At 41.2% G+C, this 18,180-nt stretch overlaps 1 protein-coding gene across 1 annotated transcript; it reads left to right on the forward strand.

Moving 5' to 3' along the window:
- Nucleotides 1-634: 634 nt before the first annotated feature.
- Nucleotides 635-14,762, forward strand: LOC102951465 (X antigen family member 3). The gene is made up of 5 exons (XM_042973942.1): nucleotides 635-744; nucleotides 2,784-2,875; nucleotides 3,550-3,652; nucleotides 11,830-11,955; nucleotides 14,690-14,762. Exons 2-5 carry the CDS (start codon nucleotides 2,792-2,794, stop codon nucleotides 14,710-14,712), a joined length of 336 nt encoding a protein of 111 aa, XP_042829876.1. The 5' UTR covers nucleotides 635-744; nucleotides 2,784-2,791; the 3' UTR covers nucleotides 14,713-14,762.
- Nucleotides 14,763-18,180: the final 3,418 nt, after the last annotated feature.

Here is an 18,180-nt window from a genome sequence, read left to right on the forward strand (position 1 = left end):
ACGCAGGATGCAGTACGCCTGCCCAGCACCACACAATTTTCCATCAGCCGCTGGCGCTGGGTGTGTGCAACGGGTTCAGGGTGCAGAGCAGTGCAGTTCATGTTTTAAGGTCTGGATTCTTTCTTGCTGTTTGTAACTTAATTGGTAGGTCCCCAGATCAGTCCTCCCAGGAATTTGAGCTTGAAGAGGAAGCCAGCAGGCTGTGGGTGGGTAAGGGTGGTGTGGTTTCTGGCCTCCAAGGAAGAAGGTCCTCCAGGTCTTCCTTTACCTTAAGGTGTTTCAGCCATGGCCATTGTCTGTCTTGGTGAGTGTGGAACAAGAGAGGACAGTGGGGAAGGAGGGTGAGATGAAGATGGGGTGTTTGGGGGGCACGTTTTGAGGTTTCCGGGTCCTGGAAGCACCAAGAATTACTGGCAGAGGGGGCAGATTGAGGAAACTTTAGTGGGGCCCGGATGAAGGAGTGGGGTAAGTCCCCGCCCACCCGGCGCTCGTGGGATGTAGTGCGCCTGCCCAGCGTCATGAGCTTTCTCATTGGCCATCGGCGTGGGGCGTGTGCCACGCGTTCTGGGTGCGGAGCAGCGTAGTTTGCGTCTAACGGTCTGGATTCTTTCTCGCTGTCTGAGACTCAATTGGTATGCTCCCAGATCAGTCCTCCCAGGAATTTGAGCGTGAAGAGGAAGCCAGCAGGCTTTGAGTGGATAGGGCTGGTGTGGTTCCTGGCCTCAGAAGAGGAAGGGCCTTAAGGTCACCATCTTTCTCCTCACAGGTGTCCTTGCTTCATGGCCCTTGTTACTGGGGTGGAACCCGGATAGGGGAGGGTGATGGGCTGGGGGGGAGGCGTTCAGATGAAGATGGGGTGAATCTTGGGCGCGTTATTTGAGGTATGTGGGCTCTGGAGGCCCCAGGACCTGCCGACAGAGGGCAGATTTGGAAATCCTGGGTGGGGCTTCTGGAAGCCCCGCCCACATGGCACAGTAGGACTCCATGCACATGCCCACTGCCATGCTCTTTCCCACTGGCCATTTGCATGGAGCATGTGCAATGTGTTCCGGGTATGGAGCTGTGTGGGTTGCATCCTGCTATCTGCATTCTTTCTTGCTGACTGAGACTCAATTGCTAGGTTTTCAGATTAGTCTTCCCAGGAATTTAAGTGAGTGTGAGGAGGGATGCAGCAGGCTTTGGGCAAGTAGGGATGACACCGTTCCTGGCCTGTGAGGAAGAAGGTCCTTGAGCGATTATCCTCTTCCTCTTCACAGGTATTGGGGCTGTCATGGCCCTTGATATATAGTGGGATGTGTACAGGGAATAATGGTGGGCTGCAGAGTGGAGGGGTTCAGATTAAGATGGGCTAGTCCTGGGGGCATGATTTGAGGTATTTGGGTCCCGGAGGCACCAGGAACTGTCGACAGAGGGCAAATTTGGGAATCTTAAGTGGGTCCCAGGCAAGGGGGTGGGGAAGCCCTTACCTGTGCTGCACATGTGGGACACAGTGTGCATTCCCAGGACTGCTGCACCTTCACCCGCAGGTGTGGGGTATGTGCAATGAATTCTGAGTGCTGAGCAGTGTGGGTCTTGTCTTACAATATGTATTCTTTTTTTTGCTGTCTGAGACTCAACTGGTAGGCCTGCAGATAAGTTTTTCCAGCAGTTTAAGTGTGAGTGAGTGTGAGGAGGGAGCCAGTAGTTTTGAGGCAGGGGTCGGGGCAGTGTGGTTTCTGGCCCCTGAGGAGGAAAGTCATCTTTCTTCTCACAGGCTTCACAGCCACCCTGTGAAGGGCCCCATCAATGACCCTTGATGTGGTGGCAGGACAGGGGAGGAGGGTAAGCTAGGGAGAGATGGGGGTCAAATGAAGATGGCATGAGTCTTGGGGGCATTTTTTGAGATATTGGAGTCTTGGAGGCACAAGGAACTGCCAATAGGACCCACACAATGGAGTCCTCAGTGGGGCCCTGGGTAAGGGGCAAGTCTGGTAGTAAAGAAAGGCCCTAGAAATGGGGAATGTTGTGGAGTTGTAACTGCATCCCTAAGATTTGTAGTGTGCCAGGCGGAGTACCAGGAGAGGAGAGTGCCACATGTAGTCTTTATTGCAGGCACTCAACCCTGCAATTCTAGTGCAAAACTAGCTGTAGGCAATATATTAACAGTGAATGTAGTTAGGTGCTCCAATAAAACTTTATTGGAGGCATGGAAAGAAAGGGCTTAGTAAATCAGAGTGTGCCAGCAGTAGTAGTTACTCAAAGTCTTAATTCTCCTGTGGTAGTTTCTTTCTTTTTTTTTCTTTTTTAAGTTTATTTATTTTGGGAGAGAGAGCGAGCACAAATGGGAGGGGCAGAGAGAGAGGTAGAGAAAGGATCTCAAGCAGGCTCCGTGCAACGTGGGGCTCAAACCCACAAACTTTGAGATCATGACTTGAGCTTGAGCAAAATCAAGAGTCAGAGCCTTAACCGATTGAGCCGCCCAGGTTCCCCTCCAGTGGTATTTTCTTAAATATCTCCAAGATGGTGAAACAAGTTGTAAAACCATACCCCTTCAGAAATATGTTCTTGTCTTTAACACATGCCTTATTTAATTTCTGTGTCTGCTTGGCCATGACATAAACAATTGCCTTTGCAAGCTGCCAGATTTGGTGTGATTGAAAAGTATGCACAACTAAATTACCTTTCGACTTACTTTGAACATATTTTCAATCTTGAAAAAAAAGCACATGTCACCATTTGGCCACAGAAGTGGTCATAACTATCCTCTCAAGTGCATTTTCTAAATCCCAGTATTCTGTTTTCAGTGTGAAATATGAGTTGGCAAATAAGGTCAACATTCAAGCCTAGAGCAAGACGAAATGATCAAAACTCTTTCCAGCTAGTTGGGCCTGTGGTTGTAAGTACTTGAACATTTGATGTTTTTTATTAGTACAAATTTATTTTTGTGAAAGTGTTGAACTAATATAGATACACTGATAAGGGTTTTTCATGCTGATAAGGAGCATTTATCCAGGAGCATCACATTCTGGTATTTCTTGGATGAATGCTGTTATGTTCCCAGGAAATATATCTGATGACTTTCTTACACATTTTAACAACAGATTGCACACATCCATCCCAACATAGATTAAAATAGCTTCCAAAGCCCTTATGGGTAACTCTTTTCTTGGAGTAGCCTCTCTGTGGGAAGAGTAATTTTATTAAGAATAAGTATACTGAATAGTATTGGAGAAATGTCTTTAGATTTTTGTTGTTGTTGTCATTGAACTATTTTATAAATTCCTTTTTAGTGTGGCCTCCTCTCTACATTTAGCTGTGGACAGTCTGTTCTGTCAGTCTTTGGTGGATCTTTTTCTGGGTTATTTATACTTACTGGGTGTTATCTAGGTGTCTATGTGGGACAAAGTGAGCTTAGAATCTTCCTACTCGCCATCTTCCCTGGAAGTGAAGTGTTTTTAGATTTACTTATGATCAAATATATCTATGTATTCTGTATATTTATATTATTGACATGTATTAATAACACAACTTTTTATCTGTGTGCATCCATACACACACCCCTCGGCCCAGCAGCCCAGTATTGAACAACGTCAGCAAGAGGAGCCACCAACTGAGCTTCAGGATAGTATGCCTGATCAAGAGAAAAAAGATAAAGTAGCACCTGTGGTTCAAGGTGAAGGCAAAGGGAAGAAAAATACCTCGTGTATGTGTGTGTGTGATGTGCTTCATGTAGCTTGATATACTTGTAAAAGAAGGGAGCGCCAAAATAGAAAGGAATCTCAAACACTGCTTGGAAATTAGCTGGAAAAGTGAAGAGAGTATATACTTTGCAGCTTAGGGCAATTCCTTACTATAGTAAATTTCCCCTATTTTATAAATGAGAAAATTGAGGCTCAAGGGTTGTGTTTATCAGAGAGCATTTGGCTAGAGGGAGGGAAGATGGCGGCGTAGGAGGACACTGGGCTCACTGCGCGTCCTGCTGATCACTGAGATTCTACCTACACCTGCCTAAAGAACCCAGAAAACCGCCAGAGGATTAGCAGAATGGAGTCTCCAGAGCCAAGTGCAGACGAGAGGCCCACGGAAGAGGGTAGGAAGGGCGGTGAGGCGGTGCGCGCTCCACGGACTGGCGGGAGGGAGCCAGGGCGGAGGGGCGGCTCATAGGCCAAGCAGAGCCCCCGAGTCTGGCTGGCAAAAGCGGAGGGGCCTGACGGACTGTGTTCCGACAGCAAGCGCGACTTAGCGTCTGGGAGGTCATAAGTTAACAGCTCTGCTCAGAAAGCGGGAAGGCTGGAGGACAAAGGGAGGGAGAGCTGCTGAGCCCCCGGACGGCAGAGCTCAGCTTGGCGGGGAACAAAGGCGCTCACCAGCGCCATCTCCCCCGCCCATCCCCCAGCCAAAATCCCAAAGGGAACCAGTTCCTGCCAGGGAACTTGCTCGCTCCGCGCAAACACCCAACTCTGTGCTTCTGTGGAGCCAAACCTCCGGCAGCGGATCTGACTCCCTCCCGCTGCCACAGGGCCCCTCCTGAAGTGGATCACCTAAGGAGAAGCGAGCTAAGCCTGCCCCTCCTGCCCCCGTGCACCTTGCCTACCCACCCCAGCTAATACGCCAGATCCCCAGAACCACAAGCCTGGCAGTGTGCAAGTAGCCCAGACGGGCCACGCCACCCCACAGTGAATCCCGCCCCTAGGAGAGGGGAAGAGAAGGCACACACCAGTCTGACTGTGGCCCCAGCGGTGAGCTGGGGGCAGACATCAGGGCGGACTGCGGCCCTGCCCACCAACTCCAGTTATACACCACAGCACAGGGGAAGTGCCCTGCAGGTCCTCACCACTCCAGGGACTATCCAAAATGACCAAACGGAAGAATTCCCCTCAGAAGAATCTCCAGGAAATAACAACAGCTAATGAACTGATCAAAAAGGATTTAAATAATATAACAGAAAGTGAATTTAGTATAATAGTCATAAAATTAATCACTGGGCTTGAAAACAGTATACAGGACAGCAGAGAATCTCTTGCCACAGAGATCAAGGGACTAAGGAACAGTCACGAGGAGCTGAAAAGCACTTTAAACGAAATGCAAAACAAAATGGAAACTGCGACAGCTCGGATTGAAGAGGCAGAGGAGAGAATAGGTGAACTAGAAGATAAAGTTATGGAAAAAGAGGAAGCTGAGAGAAAGAGAGATAAAAAAATCCAGGAGTATGAGAGGAAAATTAGAGAACTAAGTGATACACTAAAAAGAAATAATATACGCATAATTGGTATCCCAGAGGAGGAAGAGAGAGGGAAAGGTGCTGAAGGGGTACTTGAAGAAATTATAGCTGAGAACTTCCCTGACCTGGGGAAGGAAAAAGGCATTGAAATCCAAGAGGCACAGAGAACTCCCTTCAGACGTAACTTGAATCGATCTTCTGCACGACATATCATAGTGAAACTGGCAAAATACAAGGATAAAGAGAAAATTCTGAAAGCAGCAAGGGATAAACGTGCCCTCACATATAAAGGGAGACCTATAAGACTCGTGACTGATCTCTCTTTTGAAACTTGGCAGGCCAGAAAGGCTTGGAACGAGATCTTCAATGTGCTAAACAGAAAAAATATGCAGCCGAGAATCCTTTATCCAGCAAGTCTGTCATTTAGAATAGAAGGAGAGATAAAGGTCTTCCCAAACAAACAAAAACTGAAGGAATTTGTCACCACGAAACCAGCCCTACAAGAGATCCTAAGGGGGATCCTGTGAGACAAAGTACTAGAGACATCGCTACAAGCATAAAACATACAGACATCACAATGACTCTAAACCCGTATCTTTCTATAATAACACTGAATGTAAATGGATTAAATGCGCCAACCAAAAGACATAGGGTATCAGAATGGATAAAAAAACAAGACCCATCTATTTGCTGTCTACAAGAGACGCATTTTAGATCTGAGGACACCTTTAGATTGAGAGTGAGGGGATGGAGAACTATTTATCATGCTACTGGAAGCCAAAAGAAAGCTGGAGTAGCCATACTTCTATCAGACAAACTAGACTTTAAATTAAAGGCTGTAACAAGAGATGAAGAAGGGCATTATATAATAATTACAGGGTCTCTCCATCAGGAAGAGCTAACAATTATAAATGTCTATGTGCCGAATACCGGAGCCCCCAATTATATAAAACAATTACTCATAAACATAAGCAACCTTATTGATAAGAATGTGGTCATTGCAGGGGACTTTAACACCCCACTTACAGAAATGGATAGATCATCTAGACACACGGTCAATAAAGAAACAAGGGCCCTGAATGATACATTGGATCAGATGGACTTGACAGATATATTTAGAACTCTGCATCCCAAAGCAACACAATATACTTTCTTCTCGAGTGCACATGGAACATTCTCCAAGATAGATCATATACTGGGTCACAAAACAGCCCTTCATAAGTTTACAAGAATTGAAGTTATACCATGCATACTTTCAGACCACAATGCTATGAAGCTTGAAATCAACCACAGGAAAAAGTCTGGAAAACCTCCAAAAGCATGGAGGTTAAAGAACACCCTACTAACGAATGAGTGGGTCAACCAGGCAATTAGAGAAGAAATTAAAAAATATATGGAAACAAACAAAAATGAAAATACAATAATCCAAACGCTTTGGGACGCAGCGAAGGCAGTCCTGAGAGGAAAATACATTGCAATCCAGGCCTATCTCAAGAAACAAGAAAAATCCCAACTACAAAATCTAACAGCACACCGAAAGGAAATAGAAGCAGAACAGCAAAGGCAGCCTAAACCCAGCAGAAGAAGAGAAATAATAAAGATCAGAGCAGAAATAAACAATATAGAATCTAAAAAAACGGTAGAGCAGATCAACGAAACCAAGAGTTGGTTTTTTGAAAAAATAAACAAAATGACAAACCTCTAGCCAGGCTTCTCAAAAAGAAAAGGGAGATGACCCAAATCGATAAAATCATGAATGAAAATGGAATGATTACAACCAATCCCTCAGAGATACAAACAGTTATCAGGGAATACTATGAAAAATTATATGCCAACAAATTGGACAACCTGGAAGAAATGGACAAATTCCTAAACACCCACACGCTTCCAAAACTCAATCAGGAGGAAATAGAAAGCTTGAACAGACCCATAACCAGCGAAGAAATTGAATTGGTTATCAAAAATCTCCCAACAAATAAGAGTCCAGGACCAGATGGCTTCCCAGGGGAGTTCTACCAGACGTTTAAAGCAGAGATAATACCTATCCTTCTCAAGCTATTCCAAGAAATAGAAAGGGAAGGAAAACTTCCAGACTCATTCTATGAAGCCAGTATTACTTTGATTCCTAAACCAGACAGAGACCCAGTAAAAAAAGAGAACTACAGGCCAATATCCCTGATGAATATGGATGCAAAAATTCTCAATAAGATACTAGCAAATCGAATTCAATGGCATATAAAAAGAATTATTCACCATGATCAAGTGGGATTCATTCCTGGGATGCAGGGCTGGTTCAACATTCGCAAATCAATCAACGTGATACATCACATTAACAAAAAAAAAAAAGAGAAGAACCATATGATCCTGTCAATCGATGCAGAAAAGGCCTTTGACAAAATCCAGCAACACTTCTTAATAAAAACCCTTGAGAAAGTCGGGATAGAAGGAACATACTTAAAGATCATAAAAGCCATTTATGAAAAGCCCACAGCTAACATCATCCTCAGCGGGGAAAAACTGAGAGCTTTTTCCCTGAGATCAGGAACACGACAGGGATGCCCACTCTCACCGCTGTTGTTTAACATAGTGCTGGAAGTTCTAGCATCAGCAATCAGACAACAAAAGGAAACCAAAGGCATCAAAATTGGCAAAGATGAAGTCAAGCTTTCGCTTTTTGCAGATGACATGATACTATACATGGAAAATCCAATAGACTCCACCAAAAGTCTGCTAGAACTGATACATGAATTCAGCAAAGTCGCAGGATACAAAATCAATGTACAGAAATCAGTTGCATTCTTATACACTAACAATGAAGCAACAGAAAGACAAATAAAGACACTGATCCCATTCACAATTGCACCAAGAAGCATAAAATACCTAGGAATAAATCTAACCAAAGATGTAAAAGATCTGTATGCTGAAAACTATAGAAAGCTTATGAAGGTAATTGAAGAAGATTTAAAGAAATGGAAAGACATTCCCTGCTCATGGATTGGAAGAATAAATATTGTCAAAATGTCAATACTACCCAAAGCTATCTACACATTCAATGCAATCCCAATCAAAATTGCACCAGCATTCTTCTTGAAACTAGAACAAGCAATCCTAAAATTCATATGGAACCACAAAAGGCCCCAAATAGCCAAAGTAATTTTGAAGAAGACCAAAGCAGGAGGCATCACAATCCCAGACTTTAGCCTCTACTACAAAGCTGTCATCATCAAGACAGCATGGTATTGGCACAAAAACAGACACATAGACCAATGGAATAGAATAGAAACCCCAGAACTAGACCCACAAACGTATGGCCAACTCATCTTTGACAAAGCAGGAAAGAACATCCAATGGAAAAAAGACAGTCTCTTTAACAAATGGTGCTGGGACAACTGGACAGCAACATGCAGAAGGTTGAAACTAGACCACTTTCTCACACCATTCACAAAAATAAACTCAAAATGGATAAAGGACCTGAATGTGAGACAGGAAACCATCAAAACCTTAGAGGAGAAAGCAGGAAAAGACCTCTCTGACCTCAGCCGTAGCAATCTCTTACTCGACACATCCCCAAAGGCAAGGGAATTAAAAGCAAAAGTGAATTACTGGGACCTTATGAAGATAAAAAGCTTCTGCACAGCAAAGGAAACAACCAACAAAACAAAAAGGCAACCAACAGAATGGGAAAAGATATTTGCAAATGACATATCAGACAAAGGGCTAGTATCCAAAATCTATAAAGAGCTCACCAAACTCCACACCCGAAAAACAAATAACCCAGTGGAGAAATGGGCAGAAAACATGAATAGACACTTCTCTAAAGAAGACATCCGGATGGCCAACAGGCACATGAAAAGATGTTCAACGTCGCTCCTTATCAGGGAAATACAAATCAAAACCACACTCAGATATCACCTCATGCCAGTCAGAGTGGCCAAAATGAAGAAATCAGGAGACTATAGATGCTGGAGAGGATGTGGAGAAACGGGAACCCTCTTGCACTATTGGTGGGAATGCAAATTGGTGCAGCCGCTCTGGAAAGCAGTGTGGAGGTTCCTCAGAAAATTAAAAATAGACCTACCCTATGACCCAGCAATAGCACTGCTAGGAATTTACCCAAGGGATACAGGAGTACTGATGCATAGGGGCACTTGTGCCCCAATGTTTATAGCAGCACTCTCAACAATAGCCAAATTATGGAAAGAGCCTAAATGTCCATCAACTGATGAATGGATAAAGAAATTGTGGTTTATATACACAATGGAATACTACATGGCAATGAGAAAGAATGAAATATGGCCTTTGTAGCAACGTGGATGGAACTGGAGAGTGTGATGCTAAGTGCAATAAGCCCTACAGAGAAAGACAGATACCATATGTTTTCACTCTTATGTGGATCCTGAGAAACTTAACAGAAACCCATGGGGGAGGGGAAGGAAAAAAAAAAAGAGGTTAGAGTGGGAGAGAGCCAAAGCATAAGAGACTGTTAAAAACTGAGAACAAACTGAGGGTTGATGGGGGGTGGGAGGGAGGGGAGGGTGGGTGATGGGTATTGAGGAGGGCACCTTTTGGGATGAGCACTGGGTGTTGTATGGAAACCAATTTGACAGTAAATTTCATATATTAAAAAAATAAATAAATTAAAAAAACAAAACAAAGAGCATTTGGCTATTGAAAACAAAATTTGTATTTAAAAATTTTTTAATGTTTATTTTTGACAGAGAGAGAGAGAGAGAGAGAGAGAGAGAGAGAATGAGTGGGGGAGGGGCAGAGAGAGAGGGAGACACAGAATCTGAAGCAGGTTCCAGGCTCTGAGCTGTCAGCACAGAGCCCGATGCGGGGCTTGAATTCACAGGCCCCAAGATCATGACCTGAGCCAAAGTCGGACGCTCAACCGACTGAGCAACCCAGGCGCCCCAGGAAATTTGTATTTTTTAAAGTGGCTTTTAAAAGGAGGTTTTTAATCCTTCTGTGGTTAGAAAAACCAAGAGATTAATTATACTGAGATTAACATGAGACATATGGATTGCTCCCAGATATATAGTATTCTTAGTATATAGTATTTTGAAGTAAAGCATTTATATAATTCAGGCCATTTTTAAGGGTTCTAGAACATGACTGATAACAACATCCATTCATTTCTTTCCACCCTACTTCCTTTATTCTTACTGTAAGACAGTATACTTATTGTCATTCACAGATAATTTTGCTCTTATTTTTTGTCCTTTGTTGTGCATGGGATTAATTTATGGAACATTATACATAGGGCCTTTGGACCTAAATATAACTTGTTTATTTTAACCAAGTAAGTTTTTGGTTACCCCAAGAGAGGATGGGTGTCACTTCTATAAAATTTGTCATAGCTCTGCAAATACACTCAGATAATTCTTGAGAAAGTTACATTTTAATTGTAATTTAACTTCTACCCATGGTGTAAACTTCAGATTTCATAGAGCTGTAAGATGGGGTATTTTATGTTATGCATTTTAAAACCAGAATTAAAAATAAAGTAGCTAGTGGGGTGCCAGGGTGGCTGAGTTAGTTAAGCATCCGACTCTTGATCTCAGCTCAGGTCTTGATCTCAGGGTTGTGTGTTGAAGCCCCACATTGAGCTCTGTGCTAGGACTGAAGTCTACTTAAAAAAAAAAAAACAACCCAGTGTCTTCCTGGAGTACAATAGGACGATGTCATATATTCTTTATAGTTCCAAACCACAAAATTTACAGAAAAGTTACAAGAACAGTACAATTACACACACACACACACACACACACACACACACACAATTTCCCCAGTTGTCCTGATAATCTCTTTTATATATATATTTTTTTATCCAGAGTCCAGTCCAGGATCATGCATTTACATTTAGTTTCTTTTAATCTGGAATAGTTCCACACATTTCTGAAAAGGACAGACCAGTTGGTTTGCAGAATGTTTATCAGTTTTGGGCTTTGTTTTAAGACTTTTTTTTCACTCAACTTGTGCCATGTAACATGCTGAGTATTGAGAGGCATTATTTCAGCCTTGAACTCACACTGTAGTCATAGAGACTCAAGTCACTGGCAAGTACAATCACAAGTGCAGTACAGATCAGTACAAAGGGGACACCTGAGTAGTCTCAGGGCACTCTTGAAAAAGGAAGAGGGTAATAAAACCCTGCTTTCCTAGTTTCTGGTAATAGACACCTGAAATAATGCTCTTGTAATTCTTTTTTTAATTTTAATTTTATTTTTATTAAAAAAAGTTATGTTTATTTTTTTTTGAGAGAGAGACACACACAGGCATGAGCAGGGGAGGGGCAGAGAGAGAGGGAGACATAGAATCTGAAGCAGGCTCCAGGCTCTGAACTGTTAGCACAGGGCCTGACGCAGGGCTTGAACCCACAAGCCATGAGATCATGACCTTAGCTGAAGTCAGATGCTTAACCAACTGAGCCACCCAGGCACCCTGCTCTAATTCTTAACCACATTTGTTACCACACTAGCCTAAGGCTTTTGTTTCATAACGCTGAGGGAATGAATATTATTTCCTTATTCATATCTCATGTTTTACTTCTTAAATTGATTACCTTTTTATTTCCAGAGGCCCCATACTCTTCAGATTGTATAAATCTTACACCTTTTATTTTCAAGGGCCTTCCCTGGAACCTGATCAACAGGAACTGGTTCTTCCAAAGACTGGTCGTGAGTGTGGAGACGGTCCTGATGTCAGAGGGAAGAGACTTGCAAATCTAGGGTCCCTTAAAATGCCCGAAGCAGGTATGTGATACATTAAGCATGCAAATTATAGGGTGTCTGTTTTCTGCAATGTTATATTTTTAATAACACAGACGTAACATTATTGCTACTTCCAGTAACAGAGTTCACATACAAAAATGATTTGAAATGTAGTTCAAACCTTGAATGGCAGACTTACAGACTATCAGGCATAGAAACAAATTGGGTCAAAGCCATATTAAATTACAAGACAGGAAAACAGGGGTGCCTGGGTGGCTTAGTCGGTTGGGTGTCCAATTCTTGATTTTGGTTCAGGTCGTGATCCCAGCACCATGTCGGGCTCTGTGCTGAGCATGGAGCCTGTTTGAGATTCTCTCTCCCCCTCTCCCCCTCTACCCCACTCCCTCTTTCTCAAATAAAAAAAAGAAAAAGTTTCTTACTTTTGAGTTTAAGTCCTTTAGCAAACAGCTAATGATTTTCATATAATTTTAGAGATATCCACTTTTAACAGATATGTAACACATTTGTAACACACATCAATTTGTATGAAATATGCGGAGGCCCTGAAATAGGTTCTAATACCAGCTATAACATAATTTGTGTGACTCTGGATAAATCCCTTAACCTCTGACCCCATCTTTGCTCTTAGGAAAATAGTGGATTCAAATCATATATGTAAAAATCATTTTCAGTTCTGATTTTGTGTGCCCTGGTTTTGTAGGTTAGAATACAAAGATAATTTGTTTTGTGTGATTTATCATAAATCACCAAACCCTCACCTGAGTCAGATTACAATATCTGAACTGAGGGTTCAACGCTACTAAGGAAATGAACAAACACTGTTTGATGTTTGTTTTTGTACAGAGTCCTGAATGCCTATCCTCAGATTCTGTCAAATTTGCAATTCTCTGGCTCTTAAAGGACAATTGTATTTTAAATCTTCCCCCAGATGAAGCCTCAAATGGCTGAATAAAATGTCAAGAGACCATATAGTTTCTAGTTTCTGTGGCTGATCAGGTAGAGAGAATGTATGTAGTCAGTGATGCCCAAGGCGCATGTAAGATACCTGTGCCTAGCACAATCCTCATCCTCACTGTCAGTCTTCATGAACTACTGTTTCCACTAAAATGTGGACACCATGATCTAATCACCTCTATGGTGGCATGAAAAATTCCCCCCCTGAGATATCAGTTGGTAAGATTTGAAGTTCAAAGATTATAACTGAAGTCCTTCCTGAATAATAACTTCAAAATGTTGACCTGAGCCGACATTGGACGCTCAACCGACTGAGCCAACTAGGCACCTTTAATTATAGGAACTTCTGAATTTAAAGCTTGATATTTAGGGAAGAAATGAACTTGCATTAGTCTTCTAAATATTTTCACTCTACATTCCTGGTCCATTCCACTAGATGATGTACACTAAACAAGTTTTTGACTGCTCTTGGGAGCTTACTGAACATGGCTAATGTGTACCTGTGGGATGTACAATAGCTCTAAATACATGTTATTAAAAAGGGTAAAGATAATAATATAAGCATGTAATATAAAACAAAATAATTAAAAAGACAACAAAATAAAGCTAAGGGTAAAGGAGAGATTCTTAATAAAAGGCCGGTATGAATCATCAGGCAAAAGAAAAATAATCCAACTAACAGATAGATTGCTCTTTTAGAAAATACTTATGAATAGGGACACCTGGGTGGCTCTGTTGGTTGAGCGTCTGACTTCAGTTCAGGTCATGATCTCACAGTTTGTGGGTTTGAGCACCGTGTCAGGCTCTGTGCTGACAGCTCAGTGCCTGGAGCCTGCTTCAGGTTCTGTGTCTCCCTCTCTTTCTCTGCTCCTCCCCTGCTCTCTCTCTCTCTCTCTCTCTCTCAAAAGTAAACATTAAAAAATTTTTAAAAACAAATACGAATAGAAGATCCACTAGTTTATATAATTTTGAAGAAAATAGACAAAAGGCAAGTATAAAGAATATGAACAAGACACTAACAGATACTGAATGTATTCTATAATTATATAATGTATATGTATATTTGTATGTATATATATGTATAATGTATATGTATGTACATACATATTGTATGTATGTATAATGCATATTTGGCTTTCCGAGTTTCTTTTTCTTCGCCACCCTTCTCCTTTCCCCTCCCTTTTTGGCCAAACTGAGAAATGGTACTGTTTCTCCTTCACAATTTGATGTTACCTTTGATGGTAATGACTTAAAACTGGTGTGAGCATATAATTTATTGCTCAAACTGGCACACTTTTAGCATCTAAAGAGGCACTATTCGTAATTACAGCAGGAGCATAGGTGAAAACAGGGACAGATGGTCACCCTACTTAAAACAACCACATATGGGCTAAAGTAGGTTGAAGTAGTTTTGCACTTTTCCACTAAAGAGTCAAAACAAATACAATGCTAGCCTTTCTATTTATTTCACTTATGCAATTCCAAGCGTGACATTACTATTTCAGATATCCTATATTCTGAGTATTTTCTCAAGTCAAAACATTTAAATGATACCTTTTTAAAAGTGTCTTTTGTTTCTTAGGTTTTTCATTGATTGGTTGGATTCTTACTAACAGTATAAGAAATTTTTGCTTGCTATTTAAAACTACCTCTGAGTAAATGCATTGGGTTTAATCCATTCTGAACTTGAACTGTCCCTTTGTTTCTTTGTACCACTAGAAAGTGTCATTTGCATGCCTTTAGTGTTGTCTAAATAAAGTTCTGCTAAGTAATGTTCTCAACTGTTCTGTTTCTCTTAAAGGTGAAGGGCAATCACAGGTTTAAACAAAGACAAGTTGAAACCATGCAGACTGCTTTTGTGTTGGAAGTTTGCCTGTTAAACTTCTCTCAATAAAGTTTTGCCATCTTGTCCAAAGAAGTTTTGCACATCTATTGTTAAATTTATTCCTAGGAATGTGATGCTATTGAAAATTGTGCTTTTTTTGGAAATTTTATATTTTTAAAATTTATTTCTTAAATTTCAGCATAATTAACATATGGCATTATATTAGTTTCAGGTGTATGATATAGTAATTCAACACTGTGGAGAACAGTATGGAGGTTCCTCAAAAAATAAAAAATAGGGGCGCCTGGGTGGCTTGGTCGGTTGGGCGTCCAACTTCGGCTCAGGTCATGATCTCACGGTCCGTGAGTTCGAGCCCCGCGTCGGACTCTGTGCTGACAGCTCAGAGCCTGGAGCCTATTTCAGATTCTGTGTCTCCCTCTCTCTCTGCCCCTCCCCTGTTCATGCTCTGTCTCTCTCTGTCTCAAAAATAAATAAACGTTAAAAAAATTAAAAAGAAATAAAAAATAGAATTACCTTAAGATCCAGTGAATTCTACTGGGTATTTGCCCAAAGAAAATGAGACATTAATTTTTGTATATCGCTTTTTCTTTTCTTTTCTTTTTTATTTTAGAGAGAGAGGGGAGAGAGTGCGAGTGGGGGAAAGGAGAAGGGTCAGAGAGAGAGAGAGAGAGAGAATTTCAAGCAGGCTCCATGCTCAGTGTGGAGCCTGACATGGGGCTAGATCCCAGCACCCTGGGATCATGACCTGAGCCGAAATCAAGAGTCGAACGCTCAACTGACTGAGCCACCCAGGCGCCCCTTGTATATTGCCTTTTATATCCAGCAACCTTGCTATATATGTTTATTAATACCAAAAGTTTATCTTTAGATCCTTTTCAGTTTTCAAAATGCATAATCATACCATCTTTGAATAATAATTTTGTCCCTGCCATTTTATTTTATTATTTTATTTTTTTTTGTTCTGCCATTTTAAAAATTGCATTTTCTATTTCCTTTTCTCATTTTATGGCGTTGGGCAGACCCAAATAGTACAATGTGAAATAGGACTGGTGAATGGGACATTCTTATCTTTTTCATGATTAGAAATAGAAAATTTTCAACATTTTACCATAATGTTTACTGTACATTTTTTGTAGATACATTTTATCAGAGTAAAGTCATTCTGTTCTATTCTGAATTTGTTGATTGTATTCATCTTAAATATGTTGAATGTCAGCAAACACAGGGCATTTATTGAGATGATGGTAAGATTTTTTCCCCCCTATTAAATCTGTTAATATGGTGAATTGCATTTGCAAGTTTCTCTGTTTAAGCCAACTTTGTATTCCTAGGGTAAACAACTTGATCATGCGTAATCTACGTCCTAATGATTTGTTTAGGATTTTTATGTATGTCCTCATGAGTGACCCTAGCCTTTTTTTTTAAACTTTTTGTTGGACTTTGGTATCAAGGTTATGCTACCTTCATAAAATGAATTGGGATATAAATGTATTTTTCTGTTTATGAAACTTCAGTGCTGTGGGTAACGTAGGGCTAGTCTTTCCTATCCAGCTGGTTCTGGATTGCTTCTCCATTTTAAAGTCAGACCCTATATAAGGGGCAATGACTGAAGGGGCAGCTCTAGGTTCCCATCCCTTCATACTTTGTGAGCTGCTCAGCTTCCCTGCAGGATCACCTGTAATGATGCCATCACTCTGCTCCTGTTTCTATGCTGATACTAATCTTCTATATCCAGAAAGTTAATATTCTTGGCTCTTGTCTAGATAATTTTGGTCTGTGCTGTCTGGTCGTGAATGGATGACTAACCCAGAGCTGTGTCAAGTTACAACAGCTCCATTTAATTAAATTCTTTGGTAATAACAGGAATACTATCTCACATTTATAGGGTGCATATTATCTGTTAGCCACTTCCATGTACTAGATTTTCTGTACATTTATGATGTCATCAAATCCTTACAAAGAAGGTAAGTCAGTGTTGTCACAAAACTGACCATCTCTGACCTCAGTAAGAAGCAGATTTGGGGATTGAGGTTTTAAGTTCAAAACCCTTGATCTTTTATCAGAGTAAAAGCTTCTGAAAGTGAGTAAGGAAGAACTGATGGCCTATGTGATGACTTTAGTTGTAATCTGATGTTTATGTGAATATATATAAATTTAAATATATATACATATACAATATCTATATAATATATACATACATATAATTTGACTTAAAAGGCTTTGTTCTTATCTTGAAGGGTTTCCTATTATGTTCCAAACAGACCTCACATGGTGTCCAAGATGAAATCATTGTTTAAAAAAACACTTAATAATATGATTATCTTGTGCTACAGAAAAATATAACCAGAATACTAAAGCCACTTGGAACAGTTGTTTGTGGGGAGACAGAGAAAACAACTTTGCCACAAGCCTCATGATGGTAAAATGCTACATCTCCTGCAAAGTTATTCAGAGATGGAAGGGAGTAGCCACAAATCTCTTTTTTCAACAAAGTCTTCCATTTGCCTAACATCTCACTCAGAATCCTTGTTAACTGCCAGATGTAAACCTTATATTCCTATTCCTATACACAATGACAGCAAGTTACATCTCTGAGACCCCATTTATATCTTCATACCCCATAAAACAGTTCTGGAAAGAAACCTAAAACAGTTTTGAAAACCAAGAATACTCTACTTAGAATCCACCCTGATTCAGGAATGGCGGGGTATTCCAGAAAGTAATTATTTCTCCCTCTCACAGAGGTTTAAAAATGTTTCCTGGCCCAGAGGCACTTGGGTATCTCAGTCGGTAGAGCATCTGACTTTGGCTGAGGTCATTGACCTTGTGGTTCAAGACCTGCATCAGGCTCACTGCTATCAGTGCAGATCCTCTGTCTCCCTCTCTCTGCCCCTCCCCGCCTTGTGCTCTCTCAAAAATAAATAAAACATTAAAAAAAACTTAAAAATGTTTCCTGGCCCAAAAGGACTGAAAATTCAAGATTCGAATAAAAAAGATACTCTAAATGTAGAGTATCCCAATTTGCCACAGAATATGTGAGAGGTCACCAGTTTGTGAAGCTGGCTGAAAAAATTAGGGCCTCGGTGGAAGAAAAGGAAAAGGACCCAGGGGGACTAGCTGAGGCAAAACGACTTGGATCCTACCGACTGTGTCTCCTTATAGACTGAGCCATGAAATAGCCATGGGTTTCAGTCCTGGCTCTGACACACTGTGTGATGGTGCAAAAGGCATTTATATCCTCTGGACATCCTTTTAGGTCTGTTTCCTCATTTCTACAGTAGGAGTTACAATGATGGCTGTGATGAATAAGAGGTAACCTACAGATCCATACGGTGCTTGTTTTGGAGGCCATCACACTCGTGGGACAGACAGATACATAAACAGAAAAGCAGTTGAAGTGGAAAGGAGAAACACCGGGAAGGGACCCAAGAAAAAAACCAGTGGGG

This window comes from Panthera tigris, chromosome X (assembly GCF_018350195.1).
Source record: "Panthera tigris isolate Pti1 chromosome X, P.tigris_Pti1_mat1.1, whole genome shotgun sequence".
Taxonomy (NCBI): domain Eukaryota; kingdom Metazoa; phylum Chordata; class Mammalia; order Carnivora; family Felidae; genus Panthera; species Panthera tigris.

What these genes read in the sequence shown, in the direction of transcription:
- LOC102951465 (XM_042973942.1), top strand. Translation starts at nt 2,792, where the DNA reads ATGAGTTGGCAAATAAGGTCAACATTCAAGCCTAGAGCAAGACGAAAT. An exon ending in AGTAGCACCTGTGGTTCAAG is followed by an intron (nt 3,653 to 11,829) that starts GTGAAGGCAAAG and finishes TTTATTTTCAAG; the next exon opens with GGCCTTCCCTGGAACCTGAT. An exon ending in CCTTAAAATGCCCGAAGCAG is followed by an intron (nt 11,956 to 14,689) that starts GTATGTGATACA and finishes TTTCTCTTAAAG; the next exon opens with GTGAAGGGCAATCACAGGTT.